General features: G+C 33.7%; 1 protein-coding gene across 12 annotated transcripts in view; it reads right to left on the bottom strand.

The window, feature by feature from the left end:
* Nucleotides 1-26,636, bottom strand: part of KDM6A (lysine demethylase 6A) — a 198,304-nt gene that overhangs the window by 49,051 nt on the left and 122,617 nt on the right. For 3 of the 12 annotated variants that reach the window (XR_012493466.2, XM_019717926.3, XM_019717931.3), the window contains 9 exons: nt 23,949-23,983; nt 11,918-12,011; nt 8,909-9,035; nt 4,216-4,314; nt 3,658-3,877; nt 2,975-3,109; nt 2,367-2,522; nt 1,710-1,805; nt 450-551 (listed from right to left, as the gene is read on the bottom strand). Coding sequence is in view for 11 of the 12 variants with exons in the window: in XM_019717926.3 (XP_019573485.3) it covers nt 450-551; nt 1,710-1,805; nt 2,367-2,522; nt 2,975-3,109; nt 3,658-3,877; nt 4,216-4,314; nt 8,909-9,035; nt 11,918-12,011; nt 23,949-23,983 (1,064 nt within the window). In the remaining variant the exon portion in view is untranslated. The remainder of the gene's footprint in view (nt 1-449; nt 552-1,709; nt 1,806-2,366; nt 2,523-2,974; nt 3,110-3,657; nt 3,878-4,215; nt 4,315-8,908; nt 9,036-11,917; nt 12,012-23,948; nt 23,984-26,636) is intronic. The other 9 variants (XM_019717934.3, XM_019717940.3, XM_088794906.1 and 6 more) reach the window with 7 other exon arrangements.

Genomic DNA, 26,636 nt, shown 5'->3' with positions numbered 1-26,636 from the left:
CGACAAAACACGGCAGCTGAATATTACAGAAAATGACTCTGGAATTTATAGGTCTTTTTCTCCAATCACAAAATAGGGGATCTCACCAAAATTTCATTCTGGTACATTTAGTATTGACAGGTTCTCCAAATTAAACAAGCACTAAAGAACCCCACCTCAGTTTAGTTATTAAGTATTAAGCACTTAATACTTAAGCCTGTTAAGTATTAAATAATACAAACAAACCCTGAGAATACATACAAAATAGCATGTAAATAATAAAAATTAAATTTATAGCTGTTTTCCCCTAAAACTCCCTGTCTACTATTATTTGAAGAAGCACAGATACCTAAATTCCACAAATACTGGGAGAAAGTAGAAGTGGGCATGAACATGCTCTAAAATGATGTTCAGTCAATAAAAATACTCAAAATGCTAACAAATTTTAGGGGGGAAAATGCTATACACACTTGGTGTTGCTGCATTAAGACAAACTGACTTTCCAGCTGTTCCAGCATCAGTTTCTGTGCTGGATTTAAATTATTTCTATTTGCACGGAGCTGTTCCAAGTGCTAGAAGAAGAAGAAAAGAAGAAAATAATATAGTCAAAGACATATCTAAGAAACAAGCTCAAGCTCACTATTCTAAGCAACCTTTCCCTGAAATGACTAAACTCAGAATCACTCTCTAGTCAAAGATACTGATTTCTGACCAACAGTAATCAACCCCAAGATGAAGTCTTTTAAGAAGTTTGAGAAAGTAAGAAATCAACATTCAAACAAAACAAAACAAAAAATCCTCAGATGCAGAGAATAGACTGGTGGTTATCAGAGGGGAAGGGAGTTGACGGTCGAAATAGGTGAAGAGGGTCAATAATGAAAGATGGTAACGACTTTTGGTAGTGATCACTTTGTAGTGCATACAGATGTTAAATTACACTGTTGTACACGGGAAACAAATAAAGTTATCTATCAATTTTACCTCAATTTAAAAAAGTGATAAAAAGGAATGTTCATCTGAAGAAGGTTTACTGCAATGTGATCTTTAAGGTAAATAGGCATGAAATTTTACTCATTAATACAGTATTTTTCAGTATTCACACAAAAAGCTCTTTAAACTTAAAAATGGATTTTGACTCAAAGCAGCACTGGGTGAAATAGGCAAAGTTTGAAGACAACCTGACTATCTAAAACTAGTGATCTGCTTCAACATAGGTGTGACATCTACATAAAGAAATATGCTATAGCCATAACAGAACAAGGAAGCTTGTTCTTTTGACATGAAAAGATCTGTAAAGGAAATTATTAACAGTATATGTAATATTCTACCATTTATGTAAAAAAGGAGAAAAATAATCATCTGTGAGAAAAGAGGGATGCATATTTTCTCGTACATGAACAACGTATCTCTGGAAAGATAAACTACTAACACTGGCTGTCAAGAAAGAAACCAAGTGGGTAGGGCCAGGAGCTGGAAAGAGAATTAACTCTATAGACCGTATCCTCATACTGATGCAGTTTGAATCAGGTGAATGAATATATTACCTGTTTAAAAATAAAGGAAAAACAAGAATGAATTATCTCTATTAATCTGGTAAATGTGGGTTCATTTTACTTATGTGCATATTATTTAAGTTTACTGCTACTAAGAATACTTTAAAAACTCAAAGCTTACTACCTCTACTCTTTTTTAATAGAAAAAACAATCTGTCAAAAACACATCTTACATACCTGTAATTTCTGTGGTGTCAAACACCATGAATGAGTTTGTTGCTGTACTGGAGGATGTGACACTGCATGGCCACTACTCCAATTATCAGAAGTATTCTGAGGAAAATTGATTAAAAAAAAAAAGAATTAAGGAATATTTGGTGAAATCCATGGAGTTAACAATGACTAATAGAGGCCAAATGACTATGATTGGAATATTTACATATAAAAAACATTATTGTGACATTAAGTTGTTTTAAAAATAATTTTACATGCAAAATAAATTTGGAAAATCATAAATTTAAAAAATTTTGATTCCTTATAAACCACCCAAAAAGGCCCACCCCTAAACTATGGCCCAAATGGCTAACCTAAATATCACACTGTCCACTAGATCCAACATTAAATTTATTTCAATGTCAGTAGAAAGTGATGATGAAAAGTGTGTTGAGATCTTAACGGCAGGGAGATGAGTAAAATGATTTGATGAATGCAAATTTATCCCTACTTTCTATATTTAATATGATACTAAGAATTTGGAATGGAAAAACTCAACCCTTTCACTCTTTGATGTCCACAGATTTAAAATAAAGGACAGGAGATGTTCAAACTGCACAAGTTCAGAGCAGTTGGGAATTTCTTTTTTGACAGGATTTTCTATTTCTCTAAAATATATACCTTTGTTGGACTAGATGTTCTTTTCCTCTTGGCAGGACTGGACAGGTCATCTACTTGACTAGAAGGAATCATGTGTAGTGGCAAGGATTGCTGTGAAATTGGTGTTTGACTGAGGCCTAATACAGGTTCAGTATTTGGATGATGAGGTTTACATGCCTAAGAATCACAGAAGGAAGACAAAAATAGGGTTCTATATATTCTTAATTCATTCCTTCAAATTATAAAACTTTACAAGCTGCATACTTTTCAAAGCTATGTGGACATCGCTGATTGCAATTATTAAAAATCAAAATCAAATGAATCATCAATGGAGGAATGTGTACCTTCCTTTGCAAAACTTTGCTTTAAAAATTAAACAAACCACTGCAGCATTATTTTAAGAAATCTCCTTCAAAATCATGAAAATGCACAAAGGTTCTAAATTGGCACCCCAAAATTTCTTCCCGTATCAGAGGGAGTTTTATTTTGATCTAAATTCCCTTCACAATTAAATCAAAAGGCTCTTCATTAATAAAAGCCTCCTGTGCTTAGTAAAATATACTTGACCACTATAGATTGAAAAGAACCCTTAAAGCTGGGCACCTGCAGAACATAACCCAACTTCTCACCTGCTGTGCTGTGTTCATGGCACCCTGCCTGGAGGTAAGCTCTGCGGGGATTGGTAGGCTCCACGCCTCCTCAATACTAGGAAGTAATTTAGTTTTATTCTGTAGACTACCTTGTGGAAGGTTACACAACTGAGCCTAGGAAAAATTATGTAAAAAGCAAATTTAACACAAGCCTACTTGAGTAAGAGCAAGTCCACTAAATCTTCCTAAATGCTATAACTGTTTTTAAAAGAAAATAGATTCTTAATTTGGGGTTTCAGAAAGATACTAAGTATAAAGAGGGTAACCGGAATATAAACCTTTGTGAGAATTAAAACAAAGCTGAGCTCTATTTTCAGAGTTCTCATAGCTGTCTTCTCATGAAACTCCAAGCAAGAGTGAAAGACAAGGTTTGTGTTCTTTTTTCTAAAATGCTATGACAACTTAAAAATGTAGACAGTACATAGAAAAAAATTATGTAAATTAATATGCATCAACAGAGTAAATGTGCAAAAGAGCATTTTTTAAAATACTGTATATCTTACTTAAAATGAAAAGTAAAATAATATTACAAGCTATGGTATGTTTAGAAATATGGAAACAAATTATAGACATCACAACTAGACAAACTTTCCAGCCACCCTCCTCCTGCCTGAGTGTCATGGGGAAATGCGCCTTTAAAAAACTGCTATTTGAAATTTTACCTGTAAATACTTAATTCGTGCTGCAAGTGCAGAGGTATTACTACAACTTTTGCTTCTGGTTGCATTTAAGTAGCATTTAATGGCATCCTGAGGCTGGTTGCAGGATTCGTAGAGTGTGCCTAGGTCCATCCAGGCTGCAGCATGGCCATGGTCCAATTGTACAGCACAAATATAGGCCTGTAAAGCATCCATAGGCTGATTCTGCTGCTGATATAGAACGCTGGAAAGAGAAATTAAGAAAAAAAATAAGTCGACAAAGAATTGCTTAGCTTCATAAACATACCGTGTTTCCCCGAAAATAAGACCTAGCCGGACCGTCAGCTCTAATGCGTCTTTTGGAGCAAAAATTAATATAAGACCCGGTCTTTTGGAGCAAAAATTAATACAAGACCCAGTCTTATATTAACTTTTGCTCCAAAAGATGCATTAGAGCTGATGGTCTGGCTAGGTCTTATTTTCAGGGAAATAGGGTATAAATTACAAATTACATTATATGTGATGTAATTGTCTTTGTGTATCAATTATAATACCGTACCATTATTTTATACGAAGTCTTACCCTATTGAACACCATGTATCTGCACTTGCTTCTGATTTATCAATAGACTGCCTGTAAGATATAAAGGCATCCTGAACTTTCCCAATACTTGAATAGCACCTGAGAGGGGAGGGGGGAAAAAAATCAAGAAATTTCCATTAATATTTATTAATTAACTTGCTAAAAGATGGACTACATAAGAAAATGAAAAAACATAAGCTAAAATATTTATGTCAATGTGTATATATAATTATAATATTATAATTAACTCTTCAATAAGCTATATTATAGTCTATCTTATAGGTGCTAAAACATGCTTCATTAATGAAAACTATTAAAATAGAGGCCCTATCATTTCAATATTTATAATACTGAGAGTTGAACACACACACAAACACCCCACTCTACTTATATAATTTATCTCTGGTTTTCTATACAGTAAGAACATAGAACTAAAGACCAAGAAAAACATTCCATGTTGGTAAGACTTGCTGAATCAGACTTTGATTGTCCTTTCTTAAATAATAACAATGAGGGCAATAATTCTTTAATTCATAAAAATAAAAACATAAGAGATAGTTAATATCAAGCTATCTATCAAAAACAGTAAGAGCAGCAAGGTATGATTACAGTTTCAAGGACCTGCTATTTTCTTAATGTAGATGTACCTGACAGATACACAGAAGAGCAGCTGAATTATAAATACAGAAATTATCTTTTTAGTGGTTGGCACTAAGGAAAAAAGAAAAAAGAAAACCCAGTCCCTGTCTTCAAGGAGCTTACAATTTAGTTGAGAATTGAAGACACATTATGAAATGTCATGATGTCATATTAAATGGATAGCACCGATAATAACTGTGCAATTTAGGGTAGAAGATACCACAATACACACTACAGGATTTAGATAAGGCAAGAAAGGGAAGGGCAAGAGTAAGGGATTTGAATATATGTATATGCATATTGTTTAGATCAGTGAGTCCCAATTTCTAGCCAGTATATGGTAATGCAGCCAAGCAAACGAAATGGAAAAATAACATACACATGCATATATTAAGTTTTCCACTAAACTAATTAATATAATAATTTGTACTATAATTGACTTAGTTTAAAATACTATTGGCTGGGTAAACAGCAAAAAATTTTTAAATGTCATTACTTGCCTAAATACTGTGCTTTAATCCTCATAATTATTCTTTGAAAACTTACTGAATGTAAACCAAGAGTCTGGGAACCACTGATTCAGGCAGAAAAGATGAGAGAGGACATTTTAAAATGTTGTTCAAACAGTATGAGCAAAACCTAATGTATATAACTTTACATAGATACAAAGAGTAGAGAGTTTTAAATCCAGTCCAAGAATATTCTGACGTCTGTTCTTCTAACAGGGGGAATGGTGTGATGAAAGGACTTTATGGCAATATTAGTCTGCTAACAACACACTAAAAGGAAACTAAATTATGGACAGTAAAAATGAAAGTAGCTATCCTCACTGGTTTGCAACAGGCCAAAATTGGGATTAAAGTAATGGAAGTGGCACAAAACAAATAGACGGGAGAAACAATGAACCAAAAGGCTAATCAAATAAATAAAAAATACATATATATTTTAAAAAACAAAACAAAGACTTTGAGATGGATTGATTAGATGGTCATGGGGGGTTAGGGTGGGGTTATAAGTTAGTGTTTAAGCCTGATTAAATGGAGGGAAACAATGGTGAATTATCATTGGCAAAAATAAAAAGGAGGAGATGGTTTGGGGAAGAATTTGATGAATGAAGTTTGCAATATACTGATTATGACACAAGGTGAGGGCATTAAAATGGGTAAAAAACAGGAGATGTGGTCCTGGAATTAAGTAACTTGGGGTGTAGAAATCTAGATTTGGAATTCATCCATGTTGAAGAGAGGGTGTAAGAACATAGGACACCTACAAGGGAGAGGTAAATATAAGCCTGGGGAATCACTATTCTTGTGGATTGGGCAATATGAGAAATGTCAGTGACTGAGACAGAGAAGGCAGTGTGAGAGAGCGTCTGCAAACTGTTTTATGAGGTGAGAATACAGGAGAAGAGATCATTAACAATGCCAAACACGGATAGATACCACAAAGTAAAGGAATGCTTAACAAACAGTAGAAAACATGCTGTTTGTTGTTGTTACATCAAAGCCGAAGCTCAGAATCTCAGCTTTATAGACAAATTTGTCTAACCGTGGGGTGGAATAAGCAGTAATTTCCAAAACCAATGTGCCCAAACACAGATGTACTAGTCCAACTGTCAACCACTTTTCCTCTAATAAAACTTAACTAGCTCCCCCTGAGAGAGGTTTGTGTAATTGAAAAAGCACTGGGTGAACCTTGTTTTTAATCCTTGCTCTGATTAGTGATCTGTGTGACAGTGACCTTGGACAAAACATTTTACTCCTCTGAACGCACTTTCTACATCTGTAAAACGACAGAGTTTATAGAGTGAACTAGGTGACCTCTCTGGTCCCTCCTAGCTTTAACATTCTACAGTTCTGTGATAACATAGTCAATGATTAATACTAGTATAATAACAGCATTACCACATTACACTTTCCTTATGATATATATATATGCCAAGTGACGAGCAAATTCAACCTTCAACACAGATTTAAATGCAGAGGTAAGTAGAAAGCCTCAGAAATATTAGGGTCGTCAAATCCCAAACTTGCTTATTGACACTTGAGGTCTTCCTTCAGAGCTTTAATAACTTCTAAAATATAATTTATAAAAATTTTCTCACAGCACAACACATTAGAAGGCAGTGAAAGAGGGTAAGAAAAGTAAACAGTCCTCGAATTATATTACTACAAATAAAAAGAACATCTAACATGATAATATTGAACCCCGAAACAAGTTAAATTGTGGTAAGTATCCATTATTTGAGAAATCAATAAAGTATGCTGTATATTTGGAAAATTTTATCCAAAAAGATTCAAATAAAAGCATTGCAATGGTTTAAAATATAACATCAGTTAACTGGAAAAAGAAAACTCCAGTGGAATACTGATCACTGAGCTGAAAATTACAACATTACTAAAATTGTAATTTTACAATACATGTTTCATTATATAGTAATTTTATACACCTAAAATTTAAAAAAAAAAAATCGCATACTAAAAGGACATCCACATGATTGTATTGTATTGTATTAAATTACCCCATCTTTATCTTAGGTCAAAAGGAAAATACTTTCTGGTACATATTCCTTTTAAACTATATTAAAAAAAATTTTCATATATAAATGTTAACACTAGAGGCAATGACTAGGCAACCCCTACTTCCCAGTACTAGACCTCTTTTTCTAGTCATTGCATGAAGCCTACCACTGTGCTAGCTCCAAACGCAAACAGTGTTTAATTAGTTCATTTTCTGAATAGCCACTTTGCTAGGCAAGAAGACATAATACAAAGATGTTAAGATTCAGTTTCTGTTACTGAAGGTCTTCAATGAAAGAGAAAGGCAAAGTTCAGACTCCCAAGCTTCATTAATGAGCAACCCAAATTAGGTAACTTTACAAGCCTGGGAACAAATATACTTTGCTAAATGTAAAGGAAAACTGAAACCATCTAAAATACCAACTCAAAGTGTAATATTCCTAGAATTATTCCTACAAAATATTCCTAAAATATTCTTAAAATTAAAACAAAACAGGATAATTTCAAAAGAAATCATAACATTGAAACCTTTAGAGTGGGAAGGTACCTAACAGATAATCTAAGTCAGGGATCATCAACCTCAGCATTATTGACATTTTGGGTCAGTTAATCTTTTTCGTTGAGGGCTGTCCCACTAGATGCCAGTAGCATTCCCCATAGTTGTGATGACCAAAATGTCTCCAGACATAATGAAAAGTTCCCTATGGGGCGAAATAGCCCCCCACTGAGAACCAATGAGCTAACCCAAACCTCTGATTTAATATGTTAAAAGAAAATTAAAGGCTCAAAAAGTTTAACTGTACCATCCATGATTCCACAAATCCAAGTCTCTTAGCTCCTAACTCATCAATCTTTCCACCAAACCATGAAAGCTAAAACCAATTAGGAGCCAAATACAATCTGATGATGATTCCAAAATATAATCTATCAGATACACATATATAAGGTGTATTTCAGAGAATTGGTAAGCATAGTTTTGACATTCAAAGTACAGAAAAGTTTATAGACTCGCAGAAAACTATTTTCACATGATACCTCTCCTTTCCAACAAATCCATTAATGTATCTACTTTCTCACTGTAAGATTTCAAGTAGAACTGTGATTAGATCTACTATTAATCAAATATGTCCATTCTAAGGTATAGATCATTAATCAAAATTATAAATAGCAAGGTTCCATTGGTCACTGGTAGTCACCAGGTAGAATGAGAAATTCTCTGTTCTGTTAAATAGACATATAAAGAAAATATTAAAAATCAGAAGAAAGGGCATTTAAACACTTGAATGAAGAATTACTCTCTGGTAAGACTTTTTAAAAAACAGCAGTAACTCAAATCAAATGAAAATCTAATCAGCAAAATAAGAAATGTCCTGGTAGACCAGATTATGCTGTGAGAAAACCACTACATTCAGAAGCTTTCTTTTATTTTTTAACTTCCAGAAATCTGTTATATTTAAAAGGGAAAATACATTGATTAGGTTATAAATGTAAACTAACATTTTAGATGATAAACTTAGGTGTCTGATAAGTCTCACCTTCCGAGGAAATACCAGGACTGGCCAGAATTAGGATCTGCTTCCAAGGACTTTTGCAGATACTGAATAGCATAACTTTCCTTGGCGGCTTTATCTCCCAGGAGATCTACAGTGTGATGCATCCAACCTATAGAAAATGATTTAAAATATTTACCTAAATGATTTAACTGTTCTTCTATTTTTAAAAATACAAAACAGAAAACAAACAAGTAAAACTATTCTATTCAGCCCATTTGTTCATTTACTGTGTTTCCCCAAAACTAAGACCTAGCCGCACGATCAGCTCTAATGTGTCTTTTGGAGCAAAAATTAATATAAGACCCGGTCTTATTTCAGTATAAGACCGGGTCTTATATTAACTTTTGCTCCAAAAGATGCATTAGAACTGATGGCCTGGCTACGTCTCATTTTCGGGGAAACACAGTAGTTTGTTTGATGTACACACTCCCAAAATTTAGAACTACCAATTCGGGACATTAGAAAGTCTGTTTCTCACAGGAAGGTACAGTCAAAGCTATGAAGAACTTTTACTCCAGAAAAACTAAAACAGTTTTAAGCAGTGACTTAACACTTACAAACTATAGTTCCTAATTTTGGTATCTGAAAAAAATTCCAAATTATGAAACGAATACAAAAATGTTAAATTTAAATCACTGTTCCCCATAAAAATTTATGTGCATTTTAAGAATCTCCAAGACAGTCTATTAACCCAATGTTTATTATAATATTTCCAAGAAATAAATATAAGGCTATATAATCAATGACAGTTCAGAATAAAACACTCAAAGTCTACATTACGGTCACTGGTCACATATATTCACAACTTACATAAAATAAAAACTATAAAGCATTCGACAATTTAAAAAAACTGGAGGCTGTAAGAAAAGTATATTTAAGTGGTGCAAATAAGAATGATACAAAATGGGTACCACAAATGTTTAATAAATAAATTTAGATAATGCATAACCAAACTTATATGTGGTAAACCTAAAAAGGCAAATACATAGAAGCAGAGAGTAAGAACCATGGTTACCAGGAAAAAGGAGGTGGGGAAATAGAGATGTTGGTCGAAGGTTACAAAGTTGCAGCTATGTAGGATGAGTAAGTCTAGAGAACTAATGCACAGCACAATGAGTACAGTTAGTAATCCGTAATGCATACTGGAAATTTGCTAAGAACAGATTTCAGGTGCTCCCACCACACACAAAAACAAATGGTAACTATGTGAGGAGATAGATACGTTGATTAGCTTGACTGTAGTAATCATTTCACTATGCATAGGTATATTAAAACACCATGTTGTACATCTTAAAGAAATACAATAAATAAATAAATAAATAAATAAATAAATAAATAGCTACATAAGCAATCAAAAGACTAGATCATGCAATAGTGTATTCTAAACCTTCAAGACACATAATTAATTTGGTTTAATTTGCTTGGGAATCCTATTTCAGTTATGGATCAATTCAAGTACATAACATCAACTGTTCTTTGTGTGTAGACTACAGTATATAAAACAAATAAGGACCCTTATTTTCTGACATTTATTATAGTTGCTGTGCTCCAAAAGATATTTTAAAGGGACTGAGTTACTGTGTTTTATGGGAATGTAAGTCATCTATTCCTCCCTTACCTCTTTCGCAACTATTAAGAACAGGACCCAGAGTAATAGGCTGTGAAAGGAGCTGCTTCAGCAGCAGGGACAAGCAAGTAGAAAGGACTGATATACAGACATAAATTAGACTCAACGAGGGGAAGTATTTTTCCTTTCAAAACCATGAAAAGTTTACTTTATACACTCTGAAACATGGTAAGCCAATGCCAAAGAGGACAGGTGATTCAGATACAACTAAAAGCAAAACTATTTCAAACCATTTCATAAATTTAAAAGGTGTATGCATTTTTGCTATTGATGTCTTCTTCACAGCAGCTAAAATGCATAAAAACTTAATTATAATTAGTGTGGATAAAAAAAGTTCGTATTCAAATATTAGCTGCATTAGTAAGCGGTCTATTCTAAAGGCATCACTTCATTCTTTTTACTTAAGAACTAACACAAAAAACCTTTTTACTTAAGAACTACCCATAAATTTGTTTTCATTTAAAGATACAAATTCACATTACTAAAATACTATACAAAAATCATTAAAAACAAATACCTAAATACTTCTACAATTTTTAACATTATGAATAATTCAAGTAAAATTCTAACCAGAGATTAAATGAAAAAAACTAAGTTTTATATGAAGGCAATGTGTTTATTTTATATAATTAACCATATGATATATATTAATATCATGAAGCTAAGTGATAAAATCTAAGCTTAATAATCTAAAATTTACATAAAGTCACAATTATATTACTGTGTTGATTAAAAATACATTTGTTGCCCAGACCAAAATCAAGTAAACAAAAGCTGAAAAATAAAACAAAACAAACCTAAATACCAAATACAGACAAGAAACTTGAGTCAATAACTAAGCAACAAAATAAAATGTTGGAGAACTCCATCACTATCTTTTTGGTGATAGCGACACATTACATCCAAATGGCTACCTTCCTTCATCTTTTAACATTAGAATAGAATTGCATGTGTACAGAAACTATGGTGTCAGATATTCCACAATTTTTAGATAAAATGTTTTTGTTAATATTATTGAAAGAGCTATGAAAGCAAGCTCACCAACCACTAAGTGACTTTTAGGCAAATCACTTAACTTCACCGAGTGAGAAGCATGTCTGGCATGAAGTTATGAGTTAAGTACTAGAGAATAATTTTGAGAATTTAATAGGAATAGCTACACTAAAGAATTGTAATGAGATGGACTGTGAGATGGACAATGCTTGGCAAAGGGTGGAAATATGTTGGTTTCAGATTAATTCTATCAACTCTGGGCAAAGGATGGAAGAGGAATAGTATGTATGAGCCACGTATTTGCCATCCCTGACATGTAAAAAACATAGAAAGAAGCACTTAGTATACACTAAATATATACTATTACATACCTAACTGCTGTAAGACAGTTGCTTTTACTTGTGCAGAAAGGTTTTCTGTCTGCAAAAGTTGTTCATAAGCTTCCTTTGCAGAATGATACTTCCTCTAAACAGCAGGGGAAAATAATTTAAAAAAAAAATTAATATCTTTAAAGAACCAGCTCATACATTAAGATTTACACACAATACTGACACTTCAGATATATTTTTAAAAACCAACGGAAAGAAAAAGTGCTAATTCCATTACTGAATGTTCCTTTAACATTAGACAGTTGTAGTTAATAGGCCATGTTTCAGAGTACATAACAGCAGTAAAACATACAAATATAACAAAGTAGCACTAAAATATGACCTTTTAAGAATTTCCCAAATTTCAATAGTTAAAAAAGAAAATCGGCTCAACATTTTTAATAACATAGTGATTTCAACTTTATTTAGTAACACAGATGAAACTAGAGAAGTATTCTATCTCCAAGGGCATAATCTATCTGCCTAGAAATACCAAGTTTCCAAACAACTCAATAAAAATAATACAGCATATGTCAGAAATTTTACAAAATCTAAATGCTTTACAAATCTAAGTGCAAAAGCAGTTAAAATCTAAGTTTAAAAAATACAGCTACTCGTATAGAAAAAAATCCTATGAAAAAATTTATAATACATATGATTTTAAAGACACCATATCTCCCATTGGTACAGTCTAACAATGTTTGTAATATTTAAAGTTCCATGGGCAAATTTCTCAATGAAACCATTTACCCACAGTTCTCTCCCTGCAAGTACTAATATGACTGAAATCCATTATTGCTACAGTTGTAAACCTTAAGACAACTCCTCAAAAAAAAACACAAAACACAAAAAACAAAAAAACAAACAAGGAAAAGCCAACAAAGAAAATTTCATAAAAAATTTCATAAATATAACCTTTAAAACATACTTGGCAGAACAATGGATTGAAATGGCTTTTATTCATGCCACTAACAGGACACAGCTGCCTGAGCAAACAAATCTTTCTCCAAAAAAAGTATAGACATAGACAGGCACCAAACTAGCTGTGTGAGCCTCAGGCAAATCACTTAAATTATGATTCAACATCCATAAAACAGAGACAATGTCTGAGCTTTCTATCCAGAGTTGTTCTAAGGGTCAAATGAGATAAGTAAAAAGCTACAGAAAAAAATAAGGAGCTACATGAATATAGTATGTCAGCATGAGGAAGATTTGAAAGAACTGTCCATTGAGATTAACAGTAGTTATTACATAAACTTTTATTCATCAGCTAAATTAGTTCCCCCAAAACAATCTGGTCTGAAAAAGTCTATTAGACAGTTAATGAAGGATAAGAACCAAGTTATTCAACTGAATTCCTTCAACTGATAAATATGTATTGAACACCTAGGACATAACAGGAACTGCTGGGACTACAGTGTAGTGAAGAATACAGATAGAAAAGTGAATAAAACATACTGTATTGTGTATAATAACAGTGCATTTCCCAGAGGAAGAAAGAGCACGTGTTAAGTTTAGAACACTAGGAGGCTGGGCAGAGAATGCAGACTTCACAAAGACCTTCCTAAACCATGTCAAAGACTATACACTGCATCTTAAGGCAATGGAGTACCACTGAAACGAGTTCAAGCATTATGACCAGACTTATATTTTAGGAAGATAACTTTGTGGAATTACCTCAATAAATGCTAAACCATACTTCCAAACATTAGTAAGAAGAAAAAAAAAACTTGAAAAACTGGTCAAAAATGGAGAAACATGGAAATTTAATTTCTACCTTATACCACATACAAAAAACTGGCAATTGCATTAAAGATCTAAATATGAAAGTGTAAAACTAAAAGAAGAAAATGTAGAATATTCATTCCCTTGAGCTGTGAAAGAACTTATTCGACATGGCCAAACAGCACAAACCACAAGGAAGAGTAAAGATCTAACTCGAGACACATAAGCAGTGGGCATAAAAACCAATAAAAAATAAAAAGGTCAAAATCATGTGAATAGGTGTACATCTCTAGAAATTAGAAAATGCAAATTTATTTATTTATTTATTTTTAAGGCAGGCACAGTTCACAGTGGCCCATGCAGGGATTGAACTGGCAATCTTGGTGCTACCAGCACCGCACTCTAACTGAGATAACTGGCCACCCCAGAAAATGCAAGTTTTAGTGAGATACCACCTAACAATCTCATTCTGGGGATATATATGCCAAAGAAAACTTCCCATACCTAAAGTTCTAAATGGCACTGTCTGTGGTACCAGAGAGTTGGAAAACCTAGGTCTATGCCACACTAGGTGAGTGGAAACAAAATATGATGGTGGCTTATAGAACATTAAATAGCAATTATAAATTGTGTATAAAAAGCAACCTGAGTTTATCTTTAAAGGTGTATAGTACAGTTTTGCCTCTGCTAATGTTGGAGTAGCATTCCAAAGACAGCATTAAACTCTGGATAAAATATTAAAAGTCAACTATGAGAAAGCACTGGAAAGAAATCAAAACCTGGCAAAAACCAGAGGAGTTATTTAACACTCAGAGGAAAGGAATGGCACTACTAGATGAGTAGTAACCCCCTTTTTTCTACGCTTTTCACCTGAAGGCAGGCCCCAAATGGTGCCTGGTTGGCTCAAATTAAAATAGAAGTTAGCAATCAGAGGACAGAATTTGAAGCTGTCACAAGAGCTGGAGGTGAGGGGAGAAAGCCCAGGAAGGAGAGAGTCAGAGAGTAAATACCAAATTCTACAGTTAAGCCCTACACAAATCTCTGGTTGACCATTGAACTATGCGTGAACGTAACAGATGCCCAACAGCCCAAAAGAGCTTAAGAGAGATTTCAGGCACTGTCCGCCACAGGGGTGACAAAGTTTAGAGTGTGACTTGAACAGTTAACTGGCTAATAAAACAAAAACATCAATCTTCAGAAAAATGTAACAAAGACACTCTCTATAATGTATTCTTCATGATATCCAGGATAAATTTACCACACTAATAAAGACTCAGGAAAACTTTACCCATGCTCAAAGGAAAAGGAAATTAATGAAAATCAACTGTGATATGACTGAGATGTTGAAATATGCAAATAATTTTAAAGCAGCTATCTTAATGGTCACAGAGAAAAAGAAAAATATAATAATGAGTGAATGGACAGGAAATCAAAGCACAGAAAAATAAATTCAAAGAGAAGCAAACGGAAATTCTAGAACTGAAAAATATCTCAAATTTAAAAAAAAAGTCACTGGATAGACTTAACAGCAGATTAGAGTTAAAAAAAAAAAAAAAGAATCAAGGAATTTGAAAAACAAGTCAAAAAAAGCATCCAGACTGAAGCAAAAAACAGTCAAAAGTTTAAAAGCCATCCAAGATGTATGAGACAATAACAGATATTCTACCACACATGTAATTGGAATCCAAGATGATGAAAGAATGGGGCAAAATAAATATTGACAATAAAATGGCTGAGAATTTTCCAGAACTGATGAAAGGCATCAAATCTCATATCCAAAAGACTAAAAAAACCATGGAAGTATAAATATAAAGGAAAAACCAATCCTGGGCACATCAGAGTCAAATTTTAAAAACCAAATGTAAGAGAAGAAACTTGAAGGCAGCCAGAGAAAAACAACAAAATACAAAGGATACAAGAATGATAGCCAACTTTATGCAACTGTATCAGTAATCAAATTAATTATAAATGGACTAGACATTCCAAACAAACAAAAAAAGCAGATTGCCAGAATAGATTTACAAAAATGAGAGCAAAAAATATAGTATTTGTAAGAGATGCACTTTACATATAAAGACACACATAGATTGAAATAAAAGGATAGGAAAAGATAACCATGCAAAGAATAAGCTTTAAAAAGCGCAAGTGAAAGATTCAGATAAGATGAAGTAGGCTTCAAGGCAAAGAGTATTACCAGAGATAAAGAGGAATATTTAAAAATGATAAAGGACTAATACATTAGGGTGACATAACAGTAACAGAGCTTCAAAATACACCAAGACTGATATTAACACTGATAAAATGCTGTTAACTAATCTACATAATTTATTCCTGTCACACCAAATGTTCCACTAATGTGCTTTTTCTGGACCAGGATCCAATCCCAAATTCCCCATTGTGTTTAGGTAGTATGTCTCCTTCCTTTCCTCTAATCTAGGACAGATCCTCAGTCTCTGACTTACATTACCTTGACACTTATAAACAGTACTGGCTATTTATTTTGAAGAATGTCCCTTTGAAATTAGTAAGTACCTTGTGGAGAGATATTCATCCCATTTTTCATACATTAATTGAAATTTTACAATAACAGCTATCCCCTTTCCCTCATTTATTTATTCAATTATTCACTTATATCAGTATGAACTAATATATTTCATCCTGTACCTTAGATTCCATTATAATTATTTGCTTCTAAACTTGTGTCAGATTTGGTGATTGGGAACCCCAGCCCCTCAAGTTGGCTCCTGAATCCTTCCCACATGCCCCCTTATTTTTTGAGCACTTCCTTACTTTTTGGTACCATGAAATGTTCCAGTGTTCACCTTGTAGTATCCCTACCTAAAAGCTGTGGAATCATCCACTTCTCCCCGGGAATCCCTGGTTCCTCTTTTTTTTTTTTTGAAAAATCGTATTTAGACACAAAGACCTGGGTACTAGTATGTTTACTGCTGCTGCGGCGGGTCATTGCTTCTAGGTCCTCCTAGCAAACAGAGCTACGAAACATACTTTTTATGTACACACACACACACATACATACACACATACTATACATACATATTCATTCTCTCTCCCCTCATTCTCTTCTACAGTTGCATGGCACTCCACTACCTGAATGTACCACAGTTTATACAACCATTCTCCTATATATGGGCATTTAAGTTGTTTCTAATATTTTGCAATTACAAATAATGCTCCAATAGATATCTTTGTGCCTATATATTTTCATATTTTGGAGGTTTATTTTTAAGGTATATTCCTAGATGTGGGATTGTTGAGTCAAAAGGTAAGTGCATGTAATTTTGTTACGTTATTAGCAAATTCTGTCCTACATAGGATGTACCAGTATTCATTATCCCAATGCATGAGTGCCTGTTTCCCCTCCATAGTAATTTATAATTTTTTCCCAATGTGACAGGTGAGAAATTATATTGTGTTGCTTTTATTTGCATTTCTCTAACTCTGAGTCTGAATACCTTTCCATTTGTATAAGGACCATTTTCATATCTTTTTTCTCAAGTATCTGTTTATACCTTTTTTCCTACTTTTCTATTGGGTTTTTGTTCCTTTGCTCCTCAAATTTTAAGAGTTTGTTATATTCTAGGGATATTAGCCCTTTGTCTATAGTTATGTTGCAAACATTTTCTCTCAGTTTCATAGATGTCCTCTGAATTTATGGTGTCTTTTCCCATGTCGAAATTATTTTTATATTGAAGAAACTTGTAATTTTTTATTGCCTCTGAATTTTGAGCCACAGTGAGAAAGCTTTTTCCTACATCACCGTTGAAGAGGAAGTCATGTTTTCTAGTAATTGTATCATTTTTCACGTTTTGATCCTAATTCATTTGTAGCTTATTCCTTTTTATAAATGGCTACCAAGTTGTCCCAGAACCAGTTATGAGTAAATCGACCATAGCTCCAGGAATTTAAGATTATTACTATCATATACTCAATTTCTCTATGTATCTGGATCTATTCCTGGCTGTTCTGTGATCTTCCATTGGTCTATTTGTCCATTCGCATGCCAGTACCATACTTTTAATTACATAAGCTTTAGTGTGTATTTTAATATCTAACAGAGTTACTATAACCTATACAATTACCCTCCAGTGTTACCCTGGCTAGCCTAGCAATGTTTTTCCATGTCAACTTATCAAACTCCGTTAAAAAGGTTTGTAGCATTTTTATTGATGTTGTGCTACATTTATTAACTTAAGGAAAATCAACATCTTTATACTGTTGAGTTACAATATCTCTTTTAAGTTTATTGTGAAGTATTTAATTACTTTGCTGACACTACAGAAGTTTTGTCTAACATTAGTATGCTCCCTATTATTGTTATAAGGCTATTGTGTATGTTAATTAGTGCCTCTAATTGATTTTTCTTTTCTAGCTGTATTGGCTAATACCTATAGTACAATAATGAGGAATAATGGAGACAGTGGGCATCTTTGCCCTGCTCCTGATTTTTGAGAAAATGTCTCTACTGTTTCCTCTTAAGTGAGATAGTGACTAAACTAAATGAACTTTTATTATAAGAAAGTAAACCTCACTTCCTATGTCCAATAGTGTTTTTATTGAAAATGGGTATTGAATTTGTCAAATGTTTCTTCAGCACCCATGATGAAAATGGTTTGATTTTACCTTTAGTTCTATTATTATGATGAATATTAATCGGTTTCCTAATATTCAATCAACCTTGCATTCCTGAAATGAATACTACTTGGTAATTGTATATTATTTGCTTAATGAGGTAATGGATTTTGTTTGCTAATATTTTATTTAGTATTTTTAATCAATATTTATCAGTGATATTAGTCTGTAGATTGATTCTTTTTTGCATTGTCTTTACCAGGTTCAGGTATCAATATTATACTTGCTTCAAAGAGGAATGGGGGAAAACAGTATGATGGCTCCTCAAAAAATTAAACATAGAATCACCACAAAATCCAGTAATTCTACTTCTGAATATATATCAAAAAGAAACAAAAGCAGGGACTCAAACAGATATTCGCACTCATTCATAGCAGCATTATTCACAATAGCCAAAAGGTAAAAGCCACACAAGTGTCCACTGACAGATTACTGGATAAACCAAAATGTGTTATATACATATGATGGCACATTATTCAGCATAAAAAAAGGAATGAAATTCTGACACATGCTACAACATGTATAAACCTTAAGGACATTATGTTAAGTGAAATAAACCAAAAACCAAACAAATAGTGTACGAATCTACTTATACAAGGTACCTAGAGTAGTAGTCAAACTCATAGATACAGAAAGTAGAATAGTGGCTGTCAGGGGCTGGGTAGAGGGAGGAATGAGGAGTTATTGTTTAATAAGAGGTTCAATATAGAGGTTCAGTTTGAGATGATGAAAAAGTTCTGGAGATGGATGATGGTAATACCATGTTTCCCCGAAAATATTATATTATATTATACCAGGTCTTATAGTAAAATAAGACTGGGTGTTACATTAATTTTTGCTCCAAAAGACGCATTACAGCTGATGGTCTGGCTAGGTCTTATTTTTGGGGCAACACAGTAGTTGTACAACGTGAATGTACTTAATCCACTGAACTGTAAACTTAAAAATGGCTAAAATGATCAAATTTATGTCATTTATATTTTGCAATAAAGAAAAAAGGATACCAAAGCACTATAGCCTGCAAATTTTTAGAATCAGGGATTTTTGTTTCCATTATATTTTTAAAATATGCTATAGAATCAATAAGTGCAAAAAGGACTTTATCATCAAACACATATATCTCTTAAGATCAGATTAAAAGATGTTATAAGCCCCTCCCTTCAAAAAAATGAAGTTTTTCTTGATTTCCAGTTTTCTGGAATAATCTATAGAGTATTATAATTATTTGGCCTTTAAGGACTTGGTACAATTCCCCAATAAAACCATCCGGGCCTGGTGCTTTCTGTAGTGCATTACTTAATATTCTCAAATTTTTTTTACGGAATTTGGCTTTTTATAACTTTTCTAACTCTCATGAAGTCAATTTTGCTAATCTGTATTTCCCTGGAAAGTAGCCCATTTCATTTAAGTTTTCAAAGTCATTTGCACAGAGGTCTGCTAAGTAGTCTATGATGATTTTAATTTCTTGTTTCCATGGTTAGCTTATTTTGTGTATCTGTGCTTTATCTCTTTTATCCCCTTGATCAAGTCAGATTGTGGTTTATTTTGTTAAATTTTTTCAGAATACTACAGTTTTGACCTATTAATTAGATCTACTATTTTTCTCTCCTTTTCACTTTATTTTCTTTTAAAAAAACTTTCTTCACAATATTGTCAATTTTCCTTATATTGAATCATCTTTGAATACATGGAATAATAAATGTTATACAATTATGATATACTGCATCTTAATATCAGAATTTTTGGATTTGTATAATATACATAAACGAAACCAGTCTACAGTATTTTGGTAATGAACTACAGCTGTATAGTTAGAAGACAATGTTAAAAATGAAACTAATCAATTCTTATAAAGAGTGTTATTCATAACATTTGTAACTATCCTTCAAGGGAGAATACTTATATTATTTACACTATATCGATTGAAAATGGATGTAATACACCTCTACATGTACGGATATGGAATGATTTCCAAAATACAATACTAAGCTTTTTAAAAAATTTTAAGAAAGGTCAAGAGAATATACGTAATTGGCCATTGTTTTAATAAAACGAAAAACAAATGTATATGCAATCATACATATGGATTTGCTTATATATGCACTGAGTTTCTCTGGAAGGATATGAAAACACTGGTAACACTGGTGGCTTTCAGGAGTAGGTGGTTAGGGAAAAGGAGGGAGGAAGATACTTCACTGTGCTCTTTCAGGTACTTTCATTTTGGATTTTCCAAAAATAAGTAATGTTTTACTAAAATGAGAAGGGAGAAGTCCTCTATCTTTAATCTTTAAAGACTACTAAGAACTTAGATGATGAACTGTTCAAGTTATTACATTAAAATGCAGAAAAAGAAAAAAAGGACAGTTAATACTAGTATTACTATTAGAAAAAAAAAATACTTCTGGAAGTCTCAGCTAACAAAATGGGAAAGGTAAATTAAATAATTGATATAAATGTTCAAGAATAAGCCATAATATATTGACTTGGAGATATGACACTATACAGGGAAACAAAAGTATTGCTTTTTAGAGATGGTATGATGATATACATAGAAACTGTTAAGAATCTAATTTTTTAAACCTAGTATGAATGAGTTGGGGATGTGGGGATGGTGGATAATATCCCATTAAAATTATCCAAACCTAAACAGAACTACTATATGGTCCACCAATCCCACTTCTGGGTATATTTCAAAGGAAATCCATCATCTCAGAGATATCTGAACTCCCATGTTCACTGCAGCATTATTCACAATACCCAAGGTGTGAAAACAACCTAGGAGTCTGTCAAAAGATGGATCAAGAACACGTGGTATATAAATACAATGGAATCGTATTTTCAGCCTTAAAAAAGAAGGAAGGGCAGCCAGTTAGCTCAGTTGGTTAGAGTGTAGTGCTCTTAACTACAAGGTTGCAGGTTAGATCCCTGCATGGGCCACTGTGAGCTGCGCCCTCAACAACTAGATTGAAACAACTACTTGCCTTGGAGCTAGTGGGTCCTAGAAAAACACACTTAACAAAAAAAAACAAAAAAAAGAAAAGAAAAGAAGGAAATCCTATCAGTTGTGAAAACATGGATAAACCTGGAGGGCATTATACTACATGAATAAGTCAGAAAGAGAAAGACAAATAATGTATAGTGTCTCTTATATGTGGAATCTTTAAATAAATAAAAAACAGGGGGGCGGGGGAGGGAGGGATGGACTCAGAAACAAAAAGTAGAAAAGTAGCTGCGACGAGGTGAGGGTGGGGCTGGGTACAAGAGAGAGGTTGATAAAAGGGTACAATCTTTCAAGTTGTAAGATGAATAAGGTCTGAGGATCTAATGTATAACATGATAACTATAGTTGATAAAACTACTGTATAATTGAAATTTGCTAAGAAAACAGAACTTGAATAGTCTCACTAAAAAAGGTGGTGGGGGAGAAGATGTGAGGTGATGCATATGCTAACTCAATGGGGGGAATCCTTTCACAACGTATACATATATCAAAATCATCACATTGTACACTTCAAATACCTTACAATTTTGTCAAATATACCTCAATAAAGATGAAAAATAACTCAAACCTAATTCATGGTTAAACAAAAAAAAACTATATAAGCCCTAAAAAAAGCCTCCTTTTTGTCTTTCAAATAGTATAAGCTCAATACCACAAAGCTGTTGTACCTGCTAACACCTCTTTATTAAAATGACCCAGCAACACACACACACACACACACACACACACACACACACACACACACACACACACTTGATTATATCACTGGCTCTTCTCTATTCAGGACTCAGCCGAAACAGCTCCTGCTCAAAGAGGCCTTCCTTAACCACTCTAGTTAAAAAGTTATTCCAGCACGTTTCAATTTTAATTATGATCTTATTGTTTAACACTATGAAGGCAAGATGGAAACAGAGCTTTCAGGGTTTGTGAAATACTTAATACTTTTTCTACATTGATTAGCAGGAAGACTTCTTCCTATATAAAGAAAATTCCCTCGAACTATTTGGTTTCCCAGCAGTAGCTACTAAACCACACATAACTACTTAAATTTACATTTTCAAGCTCCATATTCATAAATAAGGTCTGTTGGTATGAATCAGCTGAACTATAAAAAGTAACGTTTTATAGGTAGGTAGGCCTTTGCTTTTCTTAATTTTTCACCTGAAAATGAAAATCCTTATTATAGCACCAGAGATTTTTCAATCCTTTCATATGCTTACAGTGTCATCTTTCTGTCATCTATTATATACTCTACTCAGAATGAATTTTGTTCTGTTAAATCTTAATGGTCACTAAAATTTATCAAATTAAAGAATCAGTGGGGGGAGCGCCATGTCCCTACATTACCTTCACAAGATTAAAAATTAACACTAACAGACTTCTCATTAGAAACAATGAAACACAGAAGACAATGAAATGTAAATTTCAAAGTGGTCAAATAAAAAACTAGAATTCCATCTCCAGTAAAAACACTCATTAACAATAAAGGTGAGAAAACTTCTGGTTCAGCTAGTGGCAGACCAGTGATCTCACTAAGAACTAAATAAGCTGGAAAAAAATCAGAACTCATCTCTTTGAAGGCAGCAGAGAGCTAGCTCCTGAGGTAATAAGAACAGAAGGAGCTAAGACTCTAGGGAAAGAATTTTGGAGAAGCTTATTTCTGTAGCTGCTTTCACCCTGAGGCCTTTGCTGACTGGACAAAAATCAGCAGTTGGCAGGAGGCTGGGATTAAGCATTGGCAGGTTAAAACTCTCATCCACAACATGCATATAATTCTCACATGCATCTTCTCAAGGTAGATAAAATCCTTAGAGTAGCAGGGTATCCAAACCTAAGTATGCATCAGTTCTAATTCCGTGGGCGCATGGGTATGTGTGGGGGTAGGGATGGGGGTGTGGGGGGTGGTGTGGACAGAGGTATCCAGAAATCCGACGTTAATTTTTTACAGCAACCCATGATGGCTCAGAAACAAAACACACCTTACAAATTATGCACAAATATAACAGTATTTTTCCCTAAAAGCTGTTATAAAATTTATGTTTTATGTAAACTACGATTACCTAATATTTAGTCTCATACCAACTTATGCCTGATTTTCCATACCACTCCTAGAGTAAATGTCTATGTGTTATACCTTTTATTGTAAAACTAAACACAGTCTGTCACACACAAAAACAATTCTCTAAAATTAAACTGGAGAAGTATTTTAATATAGCAGCCATAAAAGTAGTGGTAATGACATCAAAAGGTGACTCCAATATGCCTTTCAAATGGTGACACATGGAAGGGGTATTTCAAGCTTAAGAAAAAGCGAAACTAAAAACAATGCATTATAACAACCATTTAAACATCTTGCAAAGAAAACTAGGCATTCCTTATCAAGAATAAGAGAAATCTTCTTAAATATAGATAGCCATTTAAGCCTACGGATATTCAGGTTTAGAGGCAAATCATAGTAAATGAAACTTCTTTGTACACAGTAAAGTGCTCTGTGTAATAACTGCTTCACTAAGCAAAATCTTGACCACATTTAATAAGTTTAAAATGTATGTAAGAGGTAGTGCCCAGAACTCCATTAAATTATCTGCATATATGACATCACTTAAAATGATATGGATGATCATTTTTGTTTTAAGTAAGGTAAGTTAAAACACTTACCTGGGTTTCATATAAGTGGGCAATGTGAAACTGAACTGCAAAGATGATGGAAAATAGAAATCAATACACAAATGTTTGGGGTAAATTAATTAAGAATATAAAATGTAAAACATAAGCACAGTCACTACTATATAGACTTAAGCAATAATAGAACACAACTGTTATTTTTAATAGAATATACAAACGCATGAACATAAGAAACCACATGTATTTATTGTTGGTAATTATCAAATTGGTCATTATCAAGTTTTGTCAATGGAATTGTTAACATTAAAATCTATAGCTAGTATACTTCTTGCAAAGTTCAAATGGCAACCTTAAGCAAATAGTGAAGACTTTTATAATCTATACATTTCAAAACATGGTATTTAAAAACTGAGTTCTAGGTGAAAATATATGGTGCAAAGTCAGTATTTGAAAAAAACTAAAACAAAAAGCTTTTAATTATTTTCTTATACCATATTTCATATCAACATTTATAAAGAATAGGCCAGGATGACACTGGTAATAACTACACAGAGGAAATGAGTTGTTGCATTTCTCTATCAGTTCTTCAGAATTACATTTTTTTAAAAAGGGAGGGGGGGCAAATCACTTGGAAGGCAAGAATAATAAAGTCCCCAAGATTAACAAGTATGTCTTGAAAATCAAATAAAAATGTATGTCAGCTTTTATTTTCAGCTCTTCCTGATACTGCATCACCAGAGTATGAATGATTCAACAAAAGCAACAGTGCATAAGCAATTAAAACTGGATTCTAGCTACTTAAACACTACGATTTTCATTCTTCCATGACAATGTTCTATCTACCTGGATTTCAAGGAGCCCAGGAGCCTTTCAAAATTATATGCAGAATATCTGTGTGGATCTTTAAAAACCAGGTCCACAGTTATATTCAATTTCTTATTGGAGAGTGCACCATGAACTCACAGATTCCTAAAACTGTAAGAATCACCAGGAAGGCTTGTTAAAAATAGAGATTCCTGAGATTGTAATTCAGTGAGCCCAGGGCAAGGCCTGGAAAGCTGCCTTTTTATTCAGTTCTGCAAGGGATTCTGACACCTGTTCCCTAGAACACCCACCACCTGGAAACAGCTAAACTAAAAAAAAAACCATAAAGAGCAAAACAAACAAAACATATAACGAACTTTAAAAACAGTAACATTTTAGATCAAAAGTAAAGTACTACATCTCTCCACAATCATTAAATACCATATGACATGAGGCAAAATAAAAATATCTTTAGATGAAAATCAGCTTTTTGTGAAAAGCACATAAAAACAATAATGGAAGTCCTACATATGCAAATATCCCCTTCACCTTCCTACATATCCTAAGGGCTATTCTTATTCCCCACCCCCCTTTTCCAACACAGCTCTCTTAGAGACTTTCAGTCCAAATCTCACCTCACTACATCATTGAAGGAAGAGACTGGGTAACAGGTTAAGTGAATGAGGAAGAGATGGAAAACCTATGCCCATTTTCCCCAATCTTCTTACTACTCTAATTAAGGTTTCCAGGCGGGAATTCCTGCCCGTTCTCAGGAATGTTTTTCGCTTTCCCGTTCACGACTCCCGAGAAAAGTTGTTCAGGAAATCGGGAAACTCGGCTCCTTGAACCCAGTAATGCCTACTATGGGAAATAAACGTACTACTCACAATTTATCTCTTAGACATTTTTCCTATTTATCACTAGGGTTTCTGGGTGGAAATTACAGCCTGTTCTCGGGGATTTTTTTTTTTTGCTTTTTTTGTTCCCGAATCCCAAGAAAAATTGGTCAGGAAATCGGGAAAATCAGTTCCCTGAACCCAGGTGGTTGGTAATATCGGCCGTGACTTTGTGGAAACGATCCATGGTTAAGAACAGAAAACAATAGTAACAAATGTTGGAGAGGCTGTGGAGAAAAAGGAACCCTCATACACTGTTGGTGGGAATGCAGACTGGTGCAGCCGTTATGGAAGGCGGTGTGGAGGTTCCTCAAAAAATTACGAATAGAATTGCCATATGACCCAGCAATCCCTCTCCTGGGTATCTACCCAAAAAATCTGAAAACATTTAGAGATAAAGACACGTGTGCTCCAATGTTCATTGCAGCTTTGTTTACAGTGGCCAAGACATGGAAACAACCAAAATGTCCTTCGATAGATGAATGGATGAAGAAGTTGTGGTATATATACACAATGGAATACTATTCGGCAGTAAGAAAAGATGATATAGGAACATTTGTGACAACATGGATGGATCTTGAGAGTGTAATGCTGAGCGAAATAAGTCAGACAGAAAAAGCAGAGAACCATGTGATTTCACTGATATGTGGTATATAAACCAAAACAACAAAAGAATAAGACAAACAAATGAGAAACAGAAACTCATAGACACAGACAATGGTTTGGTGGTTGCCAGAGGGTAAGGGGGGTGGGGGGTGGGGGGTGGGGGGTGGGAGATGTGGGTAAGGGGGATCGAATATATGGTGATGGAAGGAGAACTGACTCTGGGTGATGAACACACAACGGGATTTATAGATGATGTAATACAGAATTGTACACCTGAAATCTATGTAATTTTACTAACAACTGTCACCTCAATAAATTTAATAAAAAAAAAAAAAAAAAAAAAAGAACAGAAAACAGTTTATATCTCGGGATTCGGGAATTGGAAGCGAAAAAAATTCCTGAGAATGGGCGGGAA

This window comes from Rhinolophus sinicus, chromosome 18 (assembly GCF_057876585.1).
Source record: "Rhinolophus sinicus isolate RSI-liver-muscle chromosome 18, RSI-T2T, whole genome shotgun sequence".
Classification (NCBI taxonomy): Eukaryota; Metazoa; Chordata; class Mammalia; order Chiroptera; family Rhinolophidae; genus Rhinolophus; species Rhinolophus sinicus.
This window is presented reverse-complemented; position numbering and strand designations above follow the sequence as displayed.